This window comes from Cryptomeria japonica, chromosome 11, assembly GCF_030272615.1.
Source record: "Cryptomeria japonica chromosome 11, Sugi_1.0, whole genome shotgun sequence".
In the NCBI taxonomy this organism is placed as follows: domain Eukaryota; kingdom Viridiplantae; phylum Streptophyta; class Pinopsida; order Cupressales; family Cupressaceae; genus Cryptomeria; species Cryptomeria japonica.
In genome coordinates, this window is record NC_081415.1 from 499,976,816 (window position 1) to 499,995,994 (window position 19,179).

Sequence of the window (19,179 nt, forward strand, 5' to 3'; positions counted from 1 at the left end):
ATCAATAGAAACTCAAATATACCATTTAGATACAACCATTACATTCAAAACAAACAAATCAAAATAAATAAAAAAAAAACTAAAAGTACCAAATGTACAAATTTTCACCTTTACAATATAAACCTAGTGAAAAAGACCTAGGAGGAGAGTACTTATAGTAAAGTACATTAACATGAAATGTCAAATCAAAATCTTAAAAATACAATATTATGCTCAACTAGTAATTAAAAAAGTTTTTGAAAACTATATAAACAGATTGAGAAGCAAAAGGACCAAAGAAGATGTCCTTCCCGCCGCAGCATGTAAGACTTAAGGAGCCGTTTTTTTGATGAATTTTGAAATTAGAGCATCCAAATATAGCCCACAATAGTTAAAAAGTATGTATTTGCATGCATGAGATAACTCTAGGGTTTTTTTTAATTTATGGTGGGTGCAAAAAAGTTTGGATTCTTTTTGTAAGTGGGTGTTATGGAGGGAGAGGGAGAGGGTGAAGAAGATTCATCGCCATCACCAGAACATCTAGATTGTGGAGGAAGTCGATCTGCTTCTGTTTTAGGCGTTGGAATTATAGTTCTCTTTGCTTTTCTTGCACTGCCCTGCTATTTTACGCCTCCAATTTGCATGGTTTACGTTGGAATCTGTTGGAGTGGAGTCGGTATTCCCTCACATGGACAGCCAGCTCCGCTAATTAATCCGTAAGATATTTCTGGAATCTGTCTTTTTTCTCTCTCTGCCTCTGTATTAATGTTTGTCAAACCCTAGCTATTGCATGCACACGAAAGCAAAATGGAAAACAAAACGAGCGTTAAGGCGGACATGGATTACGGTAAGGAGGAACGCATGACAGAAGGAGGCGGCGAGGATGCGGAGGAGCGGGGTGGGAGTCTGGTGGGGAGGTTTGTGAAGAAGGACTTTGGAGAATATGGGGTGTTTGTTGGAAAGGTGGCTTACTGCGTAAAGGGTTTTTATAGGGTTAATTACGAGGATGGGGATAGGGAGGATTTGGAGCGTCATGAGCTGCGTGAGATTTTGGCTTCTCAGGAAGAAATGGAAGGTGAATTGAAGGACAGGAAGGTTAAATTGGAGGGGAGACGGCGGGGTAAGGGAGCAAAAGGGAGCCGTGCTAAGAAAAGTGTTGCGAGGAGTGAAGGCTCGAATCCTGGCGGTAGTTTACCGGAATGCACAGGTCTAGGGGAAAATGCTGGGGCTGGAACGGGAATTGTTGCGAATGCTGGAAAAACCAGTGAAATCCTTACAGGGAAAATCGCAGAGCCGGTTGAAATTGTGAAACATGTGGAGGCAGCTGAATCTGTAGAGCCTGGTGAAGCTTCTGAGGCTGGTAAGGCTCCCGAGGCAGAAAGTGATTATCATGTGGCTGGAGTCAACATTGAAGATGCAGATAAGGCTACAGAGCCAGGTAATATTATGGAAGCATGTGGAATTATAGAGGCTGGTAAAACATTAGAGCCAGGTACATTAGGAGAGGTAGAATCAAATTGTGTGGCTCAGGATTCAGCACGTAAGCGGCGGGGTAGGCCAAAGAAAAATTCTGACAATGCTAAGCAGCCTGGGGAAAAACCACCTGGGCAGGCGAAAATCAAATTGGCTGGCATAGAGCTTTCTCAGAAGCGAGGAAGAGGAAGACCTAGAAAGGATGCCATTGTTGTAGCTCCTCAATACAATGCAAATGAAAAGAAATTAAATTTATGCAAGAGTAAAGAGATTCCTTCTGAGAAACTGGGTCTGCCTTTTCAATCAAAGAAGCGTGGTAGAAAAAAAAAGTCTCGAACTGGATCCAAGTCTTGTGCACAGGAGCTTGATGCTTCCGAGGAATCTGAAGATTGCAGTTGGGACAAAGAATTGTTGCATCCAAGTGCAAAGAGGAGTAAGAGTGGGCAGAGGAAGAGTGCTAGTCCTAGATTGAGTGAGTCTCACATTGATGATGATAACCTGAGCCCAGAGGAGAGCTTTGTTGTTAGTAATGAAGGCATTGAAGAGGATAATCCATGCCAAGAAGCGAGCTTCATTGTTAGCAATGAAGAGGTCTCTTCTGCTGATGAGACCTTTGACAGTAATGATATGGACATAGTTTCACTGTCACCTAAACCTATTGACAATCTGCTTCCTCCGATTTCGCCTCTGCCTCAATCTTCAGGAGATATTCCTTTACCAGATAATTCAGTTCCTGACCTTTTATCTGTTTATGCCTTTTTAAGATCATTTAGTGATCTCTTATTTTTGAGCCCATTCTCTCTAGATGATTTTGTGGGAGCATTGAATTTCAAGACAACAAATTCACTTCTAGACAGCGTACATGTTTCTCTTCTACGGGCTTTGAGACGACACCTAGAAATGCTTTCAAAAGAAGGAAATGACATGCCAGTAAAATGTTTGAGGTATTTATATCTCTCAGACATGGGTTTTATTTATATTTAGTCATTCATCATTTTTAATGTGTACATCTCTAGGCATAGAATACCTTTAGGTCTAGAATCTCTTCTATTCCCTATGGGTTCTTTTCTGCTGATTGATAATTCTGAGAATTGCATCCAGTCTTATCTATGGGAAGCCAACATTATTGTGGCTGCTTTAGCAATGGACAGTATGTCAAGCTATTATTGAATTCGGGTCATTGCCTCTAGACTTTGGCCTTCTGGATAGGCTTAGGTTTTGCTTTGATTGTTATATTGATTATTTGCATATTCGAGACTGTTATTGGAGCACAATTTGTTAAAGAGTAATTTTTTTTGTTTGTTTTATTCACTTGTATAGTATAAAATAAATTGTTGCCAAGTAGTGTATGATAGGTAGTATTTGATTTTTATTGACACTGTATAATGAATCAATGATTGGTTAATGCAGGCAACTGAATTGGGATTTCTTAGATGCAGTGACATGGCCAGTTTATTTGGCAGAATATCTTCTAATGCAGGGCACTAATGGAAGGTTTGGGCAGAAGATTGCTAATCTAAAAATTCTGGATGGTGAGTATTATGGGATAATGCCATCTATAAAGCTTGCAATTTTACAATTTCTTTGTGATGATGTCATGGAAGCTGAAGAATTTAGGACAAAAGTTGATATGCGGATGGGCCCTGAACGTGACATTGATGCTGATGGGAAAATGGACTTGTCTTCCACTCCAAGTGAATTGTTTGCAGGAAATCCCTGGCATTCAAAAAGCAAGAGGATTTCTTGTAGCAAAGGGAATTTGCAGAAAACTTCGTATGAGGACACAAATTCCATTTCAGAGAATTCAATCATCCAGAACAAACATAGATTTTCAAATAATGAACAAGTGGAGCTTACAACTCTTGAGGTGAATGATGCACAAGATTTTAACAGTGATGAATGCCGCCTATGTGGAATGGATGGAAATTTGCTTTGTTGTGATGGTTGCCCTTCTGCATATCATTCTCGTTGTGTTGGTGTTTCAAGAGCTTATCTGCTTGAAGGTGCATGGTATTGTCCAGAGTGTGTGGTAAAGAAAACTGATGCCCTGGAATTGAAAGTATTGGAGACGTTGAATGGAGCTGAGATGTTTGGCATTGATCCATATGGGCGTGTATTCTTTGGAAGTTGTGGCTATCTTATAGTGTAAGTCCATTCTATCAGTGGTTGAAGTAACATATTGTTCCACAGTTTTTGACGTATAGTTTTGTTCAATTCGTTGCGTTATCTAATGCCAAAAGTAGCTTTGTTGCTGTCACTGATTTGGGTAAATATTCTTTTGGGAAGTTATAGAATCTGTTTTTCCTCTTTTAGCCACAAATAGCTACTTTGCAGAAAAAGCTAACCAGTTTTTAATACAGGCCAGTAATTTTTAATATTATTATTTGACATTATCTTAAATTTTCTACTGCAGGTCAGATTCCATTTCAAGTCCAACGGCTTTGTACAGGTATTATAATAGAAGTGATTTTTCAAAGTTATTTGAGGCATTAGATTTGTCATTTCCCTTCTACAATGACATGAGAACTGCGATTCTACGGTACTGGAATATCCCAGACAAGATGAATGATTCAGCTTACCTTCAAAATTCAGATATGATTTCTGGCAATAGCCATCAGGAGTTGTCTTTTCCATGTATCCACGAGTATCCAGTAAATTGCAAAGAGGCTAGTGCATTAGGTGTTACAAGTGTGAGTACTGAATTAAAAGCTGGAAAAAATGATAGTACACTTGATCATGAGTGTCTACCTGATTTGTACACAACAGGTTGGAAGATGGATGATAAATTATTGGTAACACTTCTCAATAAAACTAAAGAAATTGAGCCTACATCTGGTCAATTGGATCGGCAAGTTGTTCTGTATGGTTCAGTGGATAAAAATGCAGAAGAATGTGAAAGTATTTTGGAGCAACAGGAAGCTGGACAGTTACTACCTGTTAAGAGTAGTTCAGTACATGTACCACAACTGAGAAACCTGAATGTAAATGACATGACAGTGGCCCAGATAGATGCGAATAAATCCAATTCTCCCCCTAATTATGGGCAAATTAATACCATCGATAGAACAGGTCTGAAGTTGGATACTAAATCAAGCTTCAAACCAAATGCCTATATCAATCAGTATGCTACAGGTGATATTGCTGCATCGGCAGCTGCTAGTCTGGCTTCGATGAATGGAGCTTTAAAAAAAACATTCGCAGCAAGAATGCAAGAACACATAAAAGCATTTTCAAAGGTATCTGGTCAATTCTACTGGCCAAATCATGGGAAGAAAACAATGGAACCACCAAAGGATAGATGTGGTTGGTGCATTTCATGCAAATTGCCTTCAACTTGCCGCAGAGCATGTTTGCTAAATGTGGCAGCATGTAATGTTATGGCAGGTGCTGCGAAAGTGCCTGGGGGTCTACGCCCAACAAAGAAAGGAGGGGGCCATCTTGCAGCAGTTGCAGCCTATGTACTACATATTGAAGATTGCCTACATGGGTTGATGGTTGGTCCATGGGAGATTTCAGACTACAGAAAATATTGGCGAAAGCGTGTTGAGCAGGCCTCAACTGCCAGGGAAATTGCAACACCATTACTAGAAGTATGTATCATGAAAGATATTTTTAATATTGGTATAGATGATTTGTAAATAATCAGAATATTTGTAAGAGATGTTTTTTTTTTTTTCAAAAACTTGTTAATATTTTGCTGTAAATGAGATTTAAATTATAAAAAATATTTATAGGTGTGAAGAGTAAACCAGCTAGTACCTTTTTGTGTTATGAGAGATGGATAGGCTTGTTTGTACTGATAAAAGGGAAAAGTTTGGTCAAGGATGGATGCCTTATCAAGCAAGTCTCACCCAAATGTTATTCCTGAATGAATTCAGTCGTTATCTCCATTGTCATTAAACTCTCATTTAAGTCCAAGATGGTTGTATAGACATTGAGGCTGTTACAATCTGATTCATAGCTTGAGCTTTGACTCACTAAGTTGCTCAGCTACCTATAGCAAGACCTTGAGAAGACCTTTGAAACCTACATTGACAAGACCCTTTATTGACAATTCCTACATCTCATCAGTCGCAATTTAATAATTTGGTAATTAATTTGAGATTGGTTTGGCATTTAATTATCTGTTTGGTGAGCTAGGTATTGTTTTTTGTTTTGTTTTGTAGACTGCTGAATCAACTCTCATCTTCCAGGGTGCTTTATCAGGTCTGTCTTTAATGCACATCTATGGACTTTATAATTGAAAATATTTAAGGGCTAGTTGGGCCTGCAACAACAGTCGTGAAAACTTTTTTAGAGGCATATTTTATTTAGAGATAGGGATATCTGGATGATTCATCTGTTTGCTATGTACACCAAATTCATTTTTGGGCGAGATGGAAAGTTTTAGTAATTTGAAAGAGTTATGCATAGAAATAACACCAAAATTGTGGGTATGAACTTTTATTAGGAAAATAGCATGTGGATGGGGTGATGGGGGTTGGGCATCGATGGGTATGATATGCCTACATGGAATATGTTATTCTAGTACAAAATTATGTTTTGATGTAATTTGTCATGAAATATGGCATTTCTGTACAAAAAGAATGCTGACATAATTTATCTTGCCTCTGATGAGTGTAAAGTATGATGGATAAGCTTTGTAGCTCAAGTGCTGCATGTATATAAGGCTGGGAATTTGTATGTTTTCTGTTATCAACATCATGAAAAAATAAAATGGTGTCGTTGATATGATTGAAATGGATCTGACAATGAGTTAGACTTCCTGTGGATCTGCTATGAAGTGGAGCACAGCTCGGAGAATGCTTTTTATGAAGGAAGCAGAGGTGTTTGGGCAGAAAAAAGAGGTGCTTTTGCACTTTGTATGAAACTGCTGGTTTTGACAAGGGGCAATTATGCAACTGTTGAGACAATCATGCAACTACCAGTCTACATCAAGTGTTGGTTTTTCACATGTCCAAAAAACAGCCTGTAGTGTTTCAAATTTTGCACTTTTCAGCTTCCGAGCATTCTTTTTATTTTCTGTCTTGGCACGTACAAGCAAAAAAACAAATTGTAAATGCATTTATGTAGATATAGAACATTTACTGGAGGATTTGGAGCAAATTTCAAGAGTAATACATATGCTCCAAATAGACTGTATTTAGGTGAATAGAACTGAGAGAGTATTAGAGAGATGTTGTAGGTGATCTTAGGGACTGTAATTCTGTTGTTTCAGGGGGGTTGTGTGACCAAGAGGCCTAGGATTGTACATGTCTTTGGAGATAGTGGGTAGGGGGGTCGTTTGCCTCACCTTTGTTGTTTTCTCCCAGAGTTCCCATTTTTTATCTTCAGATGTTTGTTGTTTGCTACTAATATCCTTTCATGTTCACTGTATTTTTATTGCCTAAGTAGTACAATTCATATTTCCTTAATTTGGATCTGAATGTTGATGACTACTATATGGTATAACCATTTTAGCTGATGGATCAAGTTAGTAGTTGAGCAAGTTCTTTCCACTGGTGGAAGTTATTGTGAGTGATTTTGTAGGTTAATACCTACTTCAAGATCAAGTGGTAAATATTTGTTGCCTTTGCAAAGAGACATTGAATCCCATAGTTGGAAGAGAGACTGGATAGCATCTAGGGGATGCAAAAGCCTTTGATGGAGAAGCAAGGTTTTTTAAGCTAGAAGTTGATGTTGCAAGCATATCTATAGAAGAAGAGGTTCAGTAACATGGTGATGTCTATCAAGGATATGTTAGTTTAAGGTTGAAATTCTGACATTTGAAGGAGAGGTGAATATGAAGAAAATTGACCATTGGTTGTGGCATAAATGAAGGTATGTGGACGAAATTTCTCCTTTAGTGTTGTATTGCGCAAAGACAAGGTCTTTGAGGCATTTTTGAGCCATTTTTTTCCTCTCTTCGTGTGGATTCCCTCAAAGAAGCTCCAATTGCGCTTATAGTTGGGTGCACTAAAATGTTGGCATAGAATATGAAGGGAAAATCTTTGGCGATTTGCGGTATTTGCACATTAAGCTACCCACCAAGAAACTACAAAATAAAATATCTAAGTTACCGATTCGGGTATGGGTACAGATATGAAATCAGGTATGGAATTGCAGAATCGGCAATTTTTTTTTCCTTGGGTATGGGTTCGTCCATATATATATTGTCACTACCATTATTACAAACTGTCACTATCATTATTACAATGTCACTACCATTAAAATATAAATTGTCACTACCATTATTACAATGACAATCCATGCAATGCAACTTTCCCATACATAAATTATAAATCCATAATTGCCAATAAATATTCATAGTAACGTAAATGATAATATTCAACTTTTAAGTCTCAAAATGTCACGACAAAATGAAAATTCAAATTACAAGCCAATGTGGGATTTAATCTCCATATTCATCTTCATCTGAAGCATCGAGCCCAAGCCCAATGTCATCATATGGTTCAAATTCAGCATCATTTTGTTGATCGTAATAAGGAAGGAATAGGCGGATTCCAATTGTTTAGGCAACATTGGTATCCGCCCAAAGGGCTGGCCCCTTCTTCAACGTGTAGGGCTGGGCCCTATACCTCACGACGCTCCTAAACCTCACGCCACACTCAATGTGTTCCGAAATAGGGCCGACCCTATTCCATCAAGGCAATTCGCTAAAAGGGAAAATAATAAATAAAAGTTAATTATAAAGATAAAGCCGACATAACTAAGACTTTGCTCCACATATAAATAAATGACAACTTCACATTATTATCCACACAAAAGATCCTTCTATGTCCTTCTATGCGAAACATACATCTGCCTAAATGTGAACTTTGAAGGAGCAATATTAGCGAATTATATCTGTCATTAAAGGTGCGAATTTCAAGTGCAAATACCATCCTAAGGAGGGCGAACTGATCTAGGTCCAAGGTGCTAAGGTTGCAGTCCAGTCTCAAGCAAAGGTGCAGACTTAAGATGCAATAAAATGCAGATCTAGGGTGTGGACCTGATTGCTGTTTGATGTGTTAAAGGGGGCAGACTTGAAGACTTGATGCTTATGAAAGTGCAGACTTGTTAAAGACCTTATCAGCCCTAAGTGCAAACATCTTCAAGTACTTGAGATAAATGTTGTAATCATTATATGACTATAATCCATAATCAGATCTGAGGATCTTTTTTGGCTGGGTTTTTCCTCCTAGGAGGTTTTCCCAGGGTAACCGTGTCTTGTTCTTATTTTTTTTTTGTTCATTTCTATGTTATGCCTAAATCTAGAAATCTCTAAATCTTTTAGCTAATCAACCTAGTTAGAAACTAAATTCTGATTTCTGAGTTTATATTAATCTGAAAGTATTAAAATCAACACATTTGAACCACAATCCATTGTAATGCCACTCCCACTAGCTACGTCTCCCTCAAGTTCCACAATTGCCTCATCTATAGAGACTTGGGGCAAGTTGTGCAAATGTAGCATCTAAATCAGCACACTTAGGGGCTAGATCCCAATTCTTTGTCGCACCCTCATTATATTCAGGTTTCTTATGTGACAATAGACGAAGGTTGGAGTGTTTGTAGACCAAATCCTCTACTTTCTTTGCACCCAAACGATTACGTTTGACTGATTGGGTGGAGTATGTACTCCAATTCCGCTCAGCTGAAGAACTTGCAACCTGTTAAAACATAAATAGAAATTTATAAATAATAAAATAGAAATATTTTAATATGATAGCATTGAATGGAATTGGAAAACTATAAAATAAATAAATAAAAAGATACTTAATTGGGAGTGAAGTTTAATTGCAAGAGGCTGCAAGAAAATGGAGCCTTGACCATGTACATACCACCACTCATAGCATTGAATGGAATTGGAAAACTATAAAATAAATAAATAAAAAGATACTTAATTGGGAGTGAAGTTTAATTGCAAGAGGCTGCAAGAAAATGGAGCCCTGACCATGTACATACCACCACTCATCAACATCCATCCCATATTTGGCATGAAGAGCTACATCATCATGATATTTTGTAGATACGAATTGGCCAAACTCCCTCAAGACAATATTTCTAGTCTCCTCATTTGAATATACCTTTTTAAAGGCAGCCCTATAGCTAGTAGCAACCTCTGCATCTCTATATGGTGGCACCCTCCTTGGTGTTGCAAGCATCTTTGTTTTATAAAACTTTGGCGTCAAAGCAAATGCTAAGAGATGTAATGGGGTGGTCATCTTGTTCTAATGCTCAACAACAATTTTTTGCCCAACTTTGAAAAATGTTTCCGTTGGGTCATTTTTCTTTTTCTATATTTTTTCTCTCATTTTCTCCACCATGCAAACCATGCCATCATAAATTTCACCCAAAAATGGGCGATTCGTATCAACATACCTAATCATGCTTATGATGGGGTTAGTGAAATTCAAAACATATTCCACACCATCCCACCATTTCTCATCAAGGATCAATGCTCTTACTTTTTGAGTTCTTTTTGTGTTGGATTGCTTCCAATTCCATACACTCCACAAGGTGTTGATGACCATAAAACTCAATGCCTCTTGCACCTTCACAAGTTGTCTTAAGATGAGCGTGTGAGATGCAAATCGTGTTTCGACAACCTAACATGGCATAAAAAAAAACACATCATATATCAACCATAAAAAATAAAAACTACAAAATTATAAAATAAAATTTAAATTAGTAATTACCTTCAACAACTCCAACTTGGAGAAGGTCTTGAAAATGGCTTGTGACATATGATGATTAATCACAAACATTTGAATCTCCTCGCCCTCCGCGTACACTTGTTTCACTCAATCAATTTGTGTGCCAATCTTTCGCATGAGTAAATTGAGTGAGTGGACTGCACATGGTGTTCAAAAAATGTGACCATATGTAGCCTCCACTATAGACCCAGCTGCCCTACAATTTTTAGCATTGCCTGTTATGACTTGGACAACATTTTTAGGCCCCACCATATCAATGGATTCTATGACGATATTGGCAATGAAATTTGCATCATTCACTTGCCCCTCACAATCCACCACTTTCAAAAACATTGTCCCTTTAGGGCACATTGCTATAACATTGATCAATGGCCTATTTTTACATTTTTTCCATCCATCAGAAACAATGTACACACTTGTTTCCAGCCATGTATCTTTGATGACTCTCAATTGTGTCTCTACGGAAGCTTTCTCCTTTGCCAGTAAGGTGGTTCACACCTTTTCATACTTGAGACAAACATAATCAAGAGGTGTATTGCAAAGGTTATGCACCATGTCCCAAAAGTAAGGTGATCTAACAATGTTGAAAGGAAGCCCATTGCCATAAATGCAATGACCAATGCTCTGATCTGCAACCTCTCTCATTTCATTTTTGAAGGCACTATCCAATGGGCCTCTTTCTCGTGTAACCACAACACTCTCTGGTCCAAAAGGTGGTGGCATTGGCATGAAAGGATGTGGGCCAGCCGGTCTTTTAGAGCCACTACTACTAGAAGGCCTCTTCAAGCTTGCCTTGGCAAGAGGATGATCAGTCTTTGGTTTGTTGCCTCTCCTATCAGCTTCCTCTTGTTCTCTAATATATTCCATAACTAGAGCTTTTGACAGCCCTTTGCCATCCGACCCCTTACAAAATTTTATTCCATGTCCAGAGATGAAGCAAAGGTGACCTCTCACTCGATAGTATGAGCTGGTATACTCAATGCCACAATGGTTACGCTGCCAAAGAAAACTCCCACCACCAAGCATTTGCTTGATCATTGTTGTATAATGCCAAAGTGGTGAATTGACATCAATTTTAAATGGGTTTTGTTGAATTTGGGCCTGGGCAATTGAACTAGAGCTTCCACTTGCACTTCCAATCTGAGCCATTATTTATGATTATATGAATAATGCACCTAAAATATAAAATAGAAAACTTAACATTATTGAAAAAATTTGAAAAAAACTTGGCGGCATTATAACCCCATATTATGCATACAAAGTGTAAAAAAATATACAACACTTCAAAAAAATTTAAAAAACAATTTTTTGTTTTAAAACTTGAAAAAATCTTGAAAATTGTCTTGAAAACTTGAAAAAAATGAGGATTCACTCACCTTTGATGGCTAAATCTGCCTTCTCCAATGTTTCCTATGCCTTGATGCGTGTCTCACACCTTCGTAGCCTTCACTTTCAAAGAAAATTGCAATCACCTTCAAAACCTGCTTGGAGAGAAAAAAACTTGAAAGATGCAAATAAAATGAGTGTATAGAGAAAAAAAATGAACCTTAAGGGTGAAATTAGGGTTTTAGGCAAAAAAAAGCTGGACCCACAAAGAACACAGTCGCTTGGGTCGCACCTGGGGCAAACTTGGCTCAAACCCGGACCAGATTCGCACTCGGCTCCTATTCCAGGGCTTGCCGGAAGAATTTGGTATCGTAGTAAAATATTAAAGAGTTAGAGCCCACTATGCTTTAATATTGAATCTGATTCTGCTTGCTCTTGAGGACCGTGACCACTAGCTATGGATGTTGCTATGTCTACCCTAGTCTTCTCCATTTGTAATTTTTTAATTTTGTCAATGCAAGGTGCACATTCATGTCTCTTTTTATCTCTTCAATGATGTTGATACAAGTCTTGACATCATGATGAGTAATGCCTGCAAGATGGTATGTGAGGTGATTTATACCTCTGTGATATAAGTTTTGGCATCTTATGCGAATAATTGTCCTAGGTGTTGGGCTTTGTATTACATATTTCCAAGCACGGTCTCTAGCTCCAGCAAGGTGAGTGCCTATAATTGGCATTGATTTGAGTTTGAGATGGAACCTGATCCAAAAGCTTTTCTATTTGCCATTGTATGATGTATCTAGCCTACTACACGTACAACCATGTGGATTTGTAAATACAAAAAATTAATCTAAATTCAATATAAATCACTAAAAATCAGCATAAAATTAGTTTAAATGAGTATAAATATAATATAATTTGAACATGTTATTCCAAAAAAGAGAGGTTAAAATAAAAATTAATATGTTATGCAAAAACAGTGAATTCATTAAAAAAATAGAACAAAAGATCAGAAAGGGTGATGAATACAATTTTTTTGAATTAAAATGCAAAACTATTAGTTAGTTATAGCAAACGATGAATTGTTTTTAACCTAGATGCTGGATTGTGTAGCCAAAATTAAGTTCGATGCTTTAAAAGACAAAAAACACAAAAAAAATTATTAACCTGTGCTTGAAATATGCCTTCCAAATTCGCCAGAAAACCCTTCCAATCTTCTCACTTGGATGCAAGAACACTGTTGCCACTGTGTGCAAAGTGAAGGGGCATTGGGGATTTGAAAAAGGAGAAGTTATGGTTTTTTAGTGTTTAATGCTGTTATTACCCACTTTTTGATGCAACCGGTGTTTTGTCTGCATCTCGTGATTTTTTTGTCTGGATGTGCCAGAATCTCTGCAAGTTTTTATGTCACCTGGATATGAAGTTGGTGAGTATTCGTGAAGTCTTCCATCTATGCTTAATCCTATTACATTTATGTCCGTAGTTGTTCCATCTGCACAAAGAGTCAAAAATCTTTTTGCAACTTTGTTATGAATATCTCATGGTTTTCTGTATTGATTTTAAAATTGTGGTGCTATCATAATTCTGAATTGGTTTAAATGGAGGAACCATATTTGATTATCATAGAGGCATCTGAAGTATATATTCTGAGTAACAATTTTGAAACGGCTTATCACTAAATCTAGGCCAATAAACCAAACAACAGGAATACGTGGCAACATGACAACTTTCATTTGAAGGTTAAACATAAGGGTGACGGGCCCTACTCTCGATAGGCAACCTCTAGCAGGCGCCCGTAGGGCTCCTGGTAGAGAGAGATCGATCACTCCGAACCCGAATGGCTAGGGTTGGGGGGCCTTCATTCAATATGCTTTCTCAGCCTAAAGATGCGACGAAAGGAGAGCCTCAATAGTCTTAACTTGCTGGTGAAGGCTGGCCCACGGTAGCTCGGATGGTCGGAAGTTTTCTAATCAGCAGAAAAAGGATAGTATTTGTACATGTAAAAAGAGGTCATCAGTAAAAAGCATAATCAGTCTACTGAAACTCATAGCAACACCGATTTCATTGAGTGCTAAACTGTTATAAAGGAGCAGACATGTTGTTAGCACTCAATAATTGGCATGCAATTCTCTAACGAGCACAATGACAATGAAGGAATCAACCAAGTGTAAATTATGTATGACAGTCTTTGACAAAGTGCTCAATATCATAATTCACTTGATATCTGTCTTTATTTTCTATTAATTTTGTGTGCTAAAAACAAATTAAGATTATTGAATTCTGGGATAGTTGGGGTACTTCCAAATACCCCTTGGCCATCACCTTTATCTTTTTTCATATCCTCGGAATATTTCGTGAAATCTTGGGAATGGAGGGGAGGCCCTTTATGATCAGGATGTGATAGAAATAATTAAGAACAGATAAGCTTTAGCTAATAGAACAGATCCCGATTATTATATTAATGACCCTGCTAATTCCAGAAATAGAATCCCATTCAAACTGTTTCAGAATGGGTATGAATGGAATTGATAAGATTCATCTTGCCCAAGTAAGTAATTGTTTCAAAGCATGAAGCCAGTAGATTTAGATAAGAAGCAATGTAAAATAAACCAAATTTGATACCCAAATATTCAGTTTGATAACCTGCTACCAATTCGTCTTTCTTTTCTGGTAAGTCAAATGGCAATCTCTCACATTCTGCTAGAGTAGAGATGAGATGAAAAAAGAATGAAACCCTATAGGTCGGCACCACAAATTCTATTTAAAGAAACCATATCTGGACTGTGCTTCAACTATATCATTTGTACTTGAACTGTTGGATAATTATAGTTGACAGAAACATCACCGTTTTGAAGTTTTCATCCCTATTCCAAAACTGTACATGAAACTTTCACTTCAGAGTTAAAGAACACAATAAAAAAAGCACCAAAATATTCATAAATTTTACCAATGAAATTCCGTTGCTGACAAATAATAGGAGCTTTTGAACCCATCTCAACCTTCACTATTTTTTGTGGGAGAGAGCAAACTGTGTAAAGGATTACTTCTTTCTAGGTAACCATTCTTTTTTAAGTAGATAGAAACATATACTAGATCCAGGTTTGCGGGAAGTACTACTTGATCATCCCTACCAATGTCAAATCGTTATTGTTGTCCTATTTCTATGGAAACATATCTGATCTAGATGTCCTTTTTTTATTACTAATGGTTTTTATATCTTGCTGTTTCTCACCATCTATCTTTGATTCATTTTTGGGATCAATGATAGTAACTTCATACTTTTTACCTTTGCCTTCTTGTTGTTGCCCCTGAATGAGTACACGAGGGATGAAAATCATCTTACTGTAAGATTTGTGAACTGTTCTAATCTCACCCATATGACCATCTAGTTTTTTGATCAGAATGAAAACTTTAATATGCTAGATGAATAGCATATGAAAAAATTGAATTTATAGCTCAGCTTTGTATAGAAAATTTATAGCTCTCTGTTTATAGGTCTGTACATAAAGAATAGTATCATGAATAGCGTCATAATACATCACATAAAAAAATGACAATATTTGTTTTATACTTTTATGTAATTATGCAAGCCCATATGAAGACAAAAAAGAAAGAAAAGAAAAGAGAGATGGATATAACCAATGTGCGAAGTGTCCTATCAAGGACGTGAAAAGGAAGAAGTGAATTGGATTGAGTTCACAGGTTGTTTTTTGGAAGATACCCTTTTTCAGCTTAACTGCTCGAAAAGCAACCTGCAGATCAAATAATGAATAAGTATGATTTATTTAAATCAAGAAGATCAAACAAAGGAAGATCGGTTCTTTCTTCAATGTTAAGGTGGAGGAATCGTTAAGGGAGCTGCTGTTTATCAGTACATAACAAGGGATGTATCTACCATAGGCATTGGGTTAAATTATTCAATGGGAATTCGCTTTATACTTGGGGGGACTATTACTAAATGGGTAGAACTTGAAAATGCTAAAATTATGCTCTATCAACTCCATTTGTCTCCTTTTGATGGTCAATCTGATGCAATAGATTTAGAGTATCTCGATGAATTTTGGTTGTATGTTATCAATACTTATTCGACAATGACAAAGCAAGATTATGATACAATTTTTATGCTATTAGAAAGGTATATTTATTTGAGACTAGAGGAGGTTATAGAGATGACCCAAAATGTACCCTATAGGAGATGGGTCCATTTTTCAGGGGATGTGTCCCTGTGGTACATAGTTTGAATTATATTCTATTACTTTAAGAAAACAAGCTCAAATTATTTCTTGGGTTGAATTTAAGAAATTGACTAACAAACAGTTTTACCCAATATGACATACAGAGGAAAAATGTATGGAGTTGTAATTTTTAAAACAGAAAGGTTAAAGTGTGAAGTCTACAGTATTGACTTTTGAAGTAGGGTTGTCCAGGATGTGCCAGATGAGTGAATGTTGATGAAAGACATTTGAGGTAGTTGTAGCCATCCTTGGGGGTCCATTTAGCTTTCAAAGCTGGTGGACATTGATGAAACATGTGTCCATGATCACTACCTTGAAGTAGATCAGCCTCTAGCTTCTCTAAAGACAAAAGAGTGTTGGTTTTAGCATAGAGAAGGCAAGTTCTACAAGCACTAGAGCAAAGCCTGGAAGGCATTGTGACCTTTGTGATGTTGATGGTCATATGGATCCTATGGGAACCTACATCTAGAGAAGTGCCCAAGTCAGAAGCTGGAAATGTTAAGAAAACTACCATACCTAGTGATCATAAATAGGCAAAATTAATTTATTGTATGTAAGAGGTTGACTCTGAAATTTCTCTCACTACAAGGTTGATTTTTAATCTTATGGCTGAAGAGGAAAACAGACAAATGCGATTTATTTAGCTTTAGGATTCAACTCAAGAATGTTAATGCGGTTATATTCTTTGATCTTTGTTCTTAAGCTAACTTCCCTTCACAAGAGTTAATTGGAAAAGTTAGTATTGAAACTTATCAGTACTCAAAGTCTTACACTTTGGGATGGGAGATGGATCAAAGAAGGTTCAAAATTGTCTGTTAGTAAGCACTGTACATTGAATTTTGCTATTAACCAAAAATTGGTTGATTAAATGGTTGTGGATGTTGTTTCTTTTTAGATATGTGTGGGGTTATGTTTGGCAGCCCCTACATGTATGGCAGGAAAGTCGTTTATTTTGGAAGGGAAAACAAGAATCACCTGGTGAAGGTGGGCACTTGCTTCATGTTGAAAACCTACAAAGGCAAGGAGCAAACTGAGATATTGAATGAATTTTCAATTAGGGAGAATGATTAGTGGAAACACTAGGATCATTCTGCTTGAGTGGAGAAAAAAGAGTGTTGACATAATTCCTCCAGCTAGTCAAGTGCTTTAACCCTTTAAACATCTTTGCATAGTTGGAGATAGAGTTTTGCAGACTCTTGGTTTGAGTGATGGAAGGTTAGATGGTAGTTATGTTGTTTTCATTGTATTCATACCTTCTGGAGTCTAACAGCCTCCATATTAGGGAGGTGTGATCTGAAAACAGATCAGAAAATGCATTAGTCGTAATATGGAATCTTCATATGTGATGAAATTGAGCACAACTTGAAAACACTTTTCATGAAGAGAGCAGTGGTTTTTGTGTAGAAAACAAAGGTGTTTTCGGCCTTTTGTGCCAAACCATTGGTTCTGAAAGTGGGGTGATTAAGCAACCATCAGTTCTAGAAAGTGGTGGTTTCACGACTGTTGGTCTATACCAAGCTGTGGCTTTGTCACACTTGCAAAAAAATGGCTGGTGGGATTTCAAATTCTGCAGTTTTTGACTCCCTGCTGTTCTTTCAAATTCTGTCTGTATGTGTAAAAGCATAACTACTGATTTAAGTGTGTGTTTTTGCAGATAAATAACAATTATTGGAGGGTTTGGAGGGAATTCCAAGAGAATTCATATGATCTAACTAGAATGTATTTAGATGAAATGAACTGAGAGAAAATGTGAGAGAGCTGTATAAGTGATCGTAGGGATTGAAACTGTTTTTTCAGGCTGTTTGTGTGCCCAAGAAGCCTATGATTATATTTGTTGAGGTAGTTGATTGCCTCAATTTTACAGGCGTTTCCTCCTGGAATTCGGGTTCTTAAGAGGGTAAAAATCCCATTTGCTTTTACTTGTTCTGTTGTTTGCATTAAATTTTCTTTCATGTACTGTTTAATTAAATGGCCTAAAGAGTACAGTTCACATTTCCTTCATTTGGATCTGTATATTTAATACTGATGACCATCATATGGTGGAATCATCATAGTTTACAAATCACTGGTAATCTGTTTGGTAAAATTGCATTTCTTTGACAACCTTTTTTGTAGTCCTTTTCTTATTTTGTGGTCATGTTGTATCTTTTTGTTTGGAAATTGGGACCACATTGCTTACCAGTCTGGTATTCCTTGGGAAGGGTCTAATATAAATAGCTTTGGTGTCTGAATTTGTGTCTGCAGCTTGAGCAAAATATTCGTCACATTGCTCTAGCACCGGGTTGGACAAAACATGTAGAAGATCCATCCTCTGTGGTTTCCTCTGTTCATCTATTTGCAAGTGGTTCTATGCCAACTCCAAAGCGGGGATGCAGTGGAAGGCGACAACAGAAAAACATTGCTTCCTCCATAACAGTGACTAATCCAAACAATTCTGGAGGCTTCGGAATTTATTGGTGGAGAGGTGGAAAGGTATCTTACCAAGTTTTCCAGCAGGGTGTATTACCATGTGCTACAGCAAGGCAAACTGGACGGCAAGGTCTCTGCTCTTTCATAACTTGATTAGTGCGTGCTGGAATTAGTTGTTAATTTCCTTTCCTCATTTTTGCCTTTCAAGCTCTAATCTTTTCACGATTTGTGTGATGGCAGGTGGTTTAAAGAGAATACCTGGAGTTTCATACGCAGAAGGTACTGATATACCTAGAAAAAGTAGACATTATGTTTGGCGAGCAGCTGTAGAAAAGGCTACAAGTGTGGCACAGCTTGCAGTCCAGGTTTGCTGTGTTCATTGTGTTCCTGTTATATATGTGGCACAAGTGTTGAAGTCATTTGGTGATTTACAACTATATCATTTTTTCATATGATGAAAATATTTTGCAGGTTAGATATCTGGATGCTTATGTCAAATGGGAAGATCTCGTATCTCCAGAAGATCATTCTCAAGATGTTAAAGCAGCAGTAGGCAAGGAGGTTGATTCTTTCAGGATCGCTGTTGTTTGCGAGAAGAAATATGAATCTGGAGAGGTTAAGTATATGTTGGATTTTGGAAATCACATGAATATTCCGATTTCTATTCTCAAACATGCTAGAAAGGTTGAAGATACACAAGATGGCATGAACAGATACTGGTTAGGAGATGTTCATGTGCCTCTGTACCTAGTAAAGGCTTTCGAAGAGAGAATACTCCAGGATTGCCCACAGAATGGCTGTAAACAAGATTGGAAGGATCAAATCAGTAAAACACATGGAATCAGAAAGGGCATATTCCCATTTTTTGTGTCCAAGGCAGATTCGCACAAGACACACTCATGTGGCTGTTGCACGGTGGATTCATTGTTCAGGTTCTCTCTCTCTCTCTCTTCTCCTTTCTTGCTGGATGTTCTTTTGCTCCCTCTGTTACATGTTATTTCTACTGGCAATATATATTGGAGTCCTGTTAACTTATTTTGGCTATCTCTGGACTT

General features: G+C 37.4%; 1 protein-coding gene across 2 annotated transcripts in view; it reads left to right on the top strand.

Annotated features, from left to right (window-relative positions):
- Positions 1–293: 293 nt before the first annotated feature.
- Positions 294–19,179, top strand: part of LOC131068332 (DDT domain-containing protein PTM) — a 42,646-nt gene continuing 23,760 nt past the window's right edge. Inside the window, exons 1-6 of one of the 2 annotated variants that reach the window (XM_058003512.2) lie at positions 294–2,396; positions 2,863–3,597; positions 3,866–5,042; positions 17,960–18,254; positions 18,365–18,489; positions 18,596–19,056. In XM_058003512.2, the coding sequence (XP_057859495.2) occupies positions 787–2,396; positions 2,863–3,597; positions 3,866–5,042; positions 17,960–18,254; positions 18,365–18,489; positions 18,596–19,056 (4,403 nt within the window). In that variant the 5' untranslated portion in view covers positions 294–786. The remainder of the gene's footprint in view (positions 2,397–2,862; positions 3,598–3,865; positions 5,043–17,959; positions 18,255–18,364; positions 18,490–18,595; positions 19,057–19,179) is intronic. The other variant, XM_058003510.2, reaches the window with a different exon arrangement.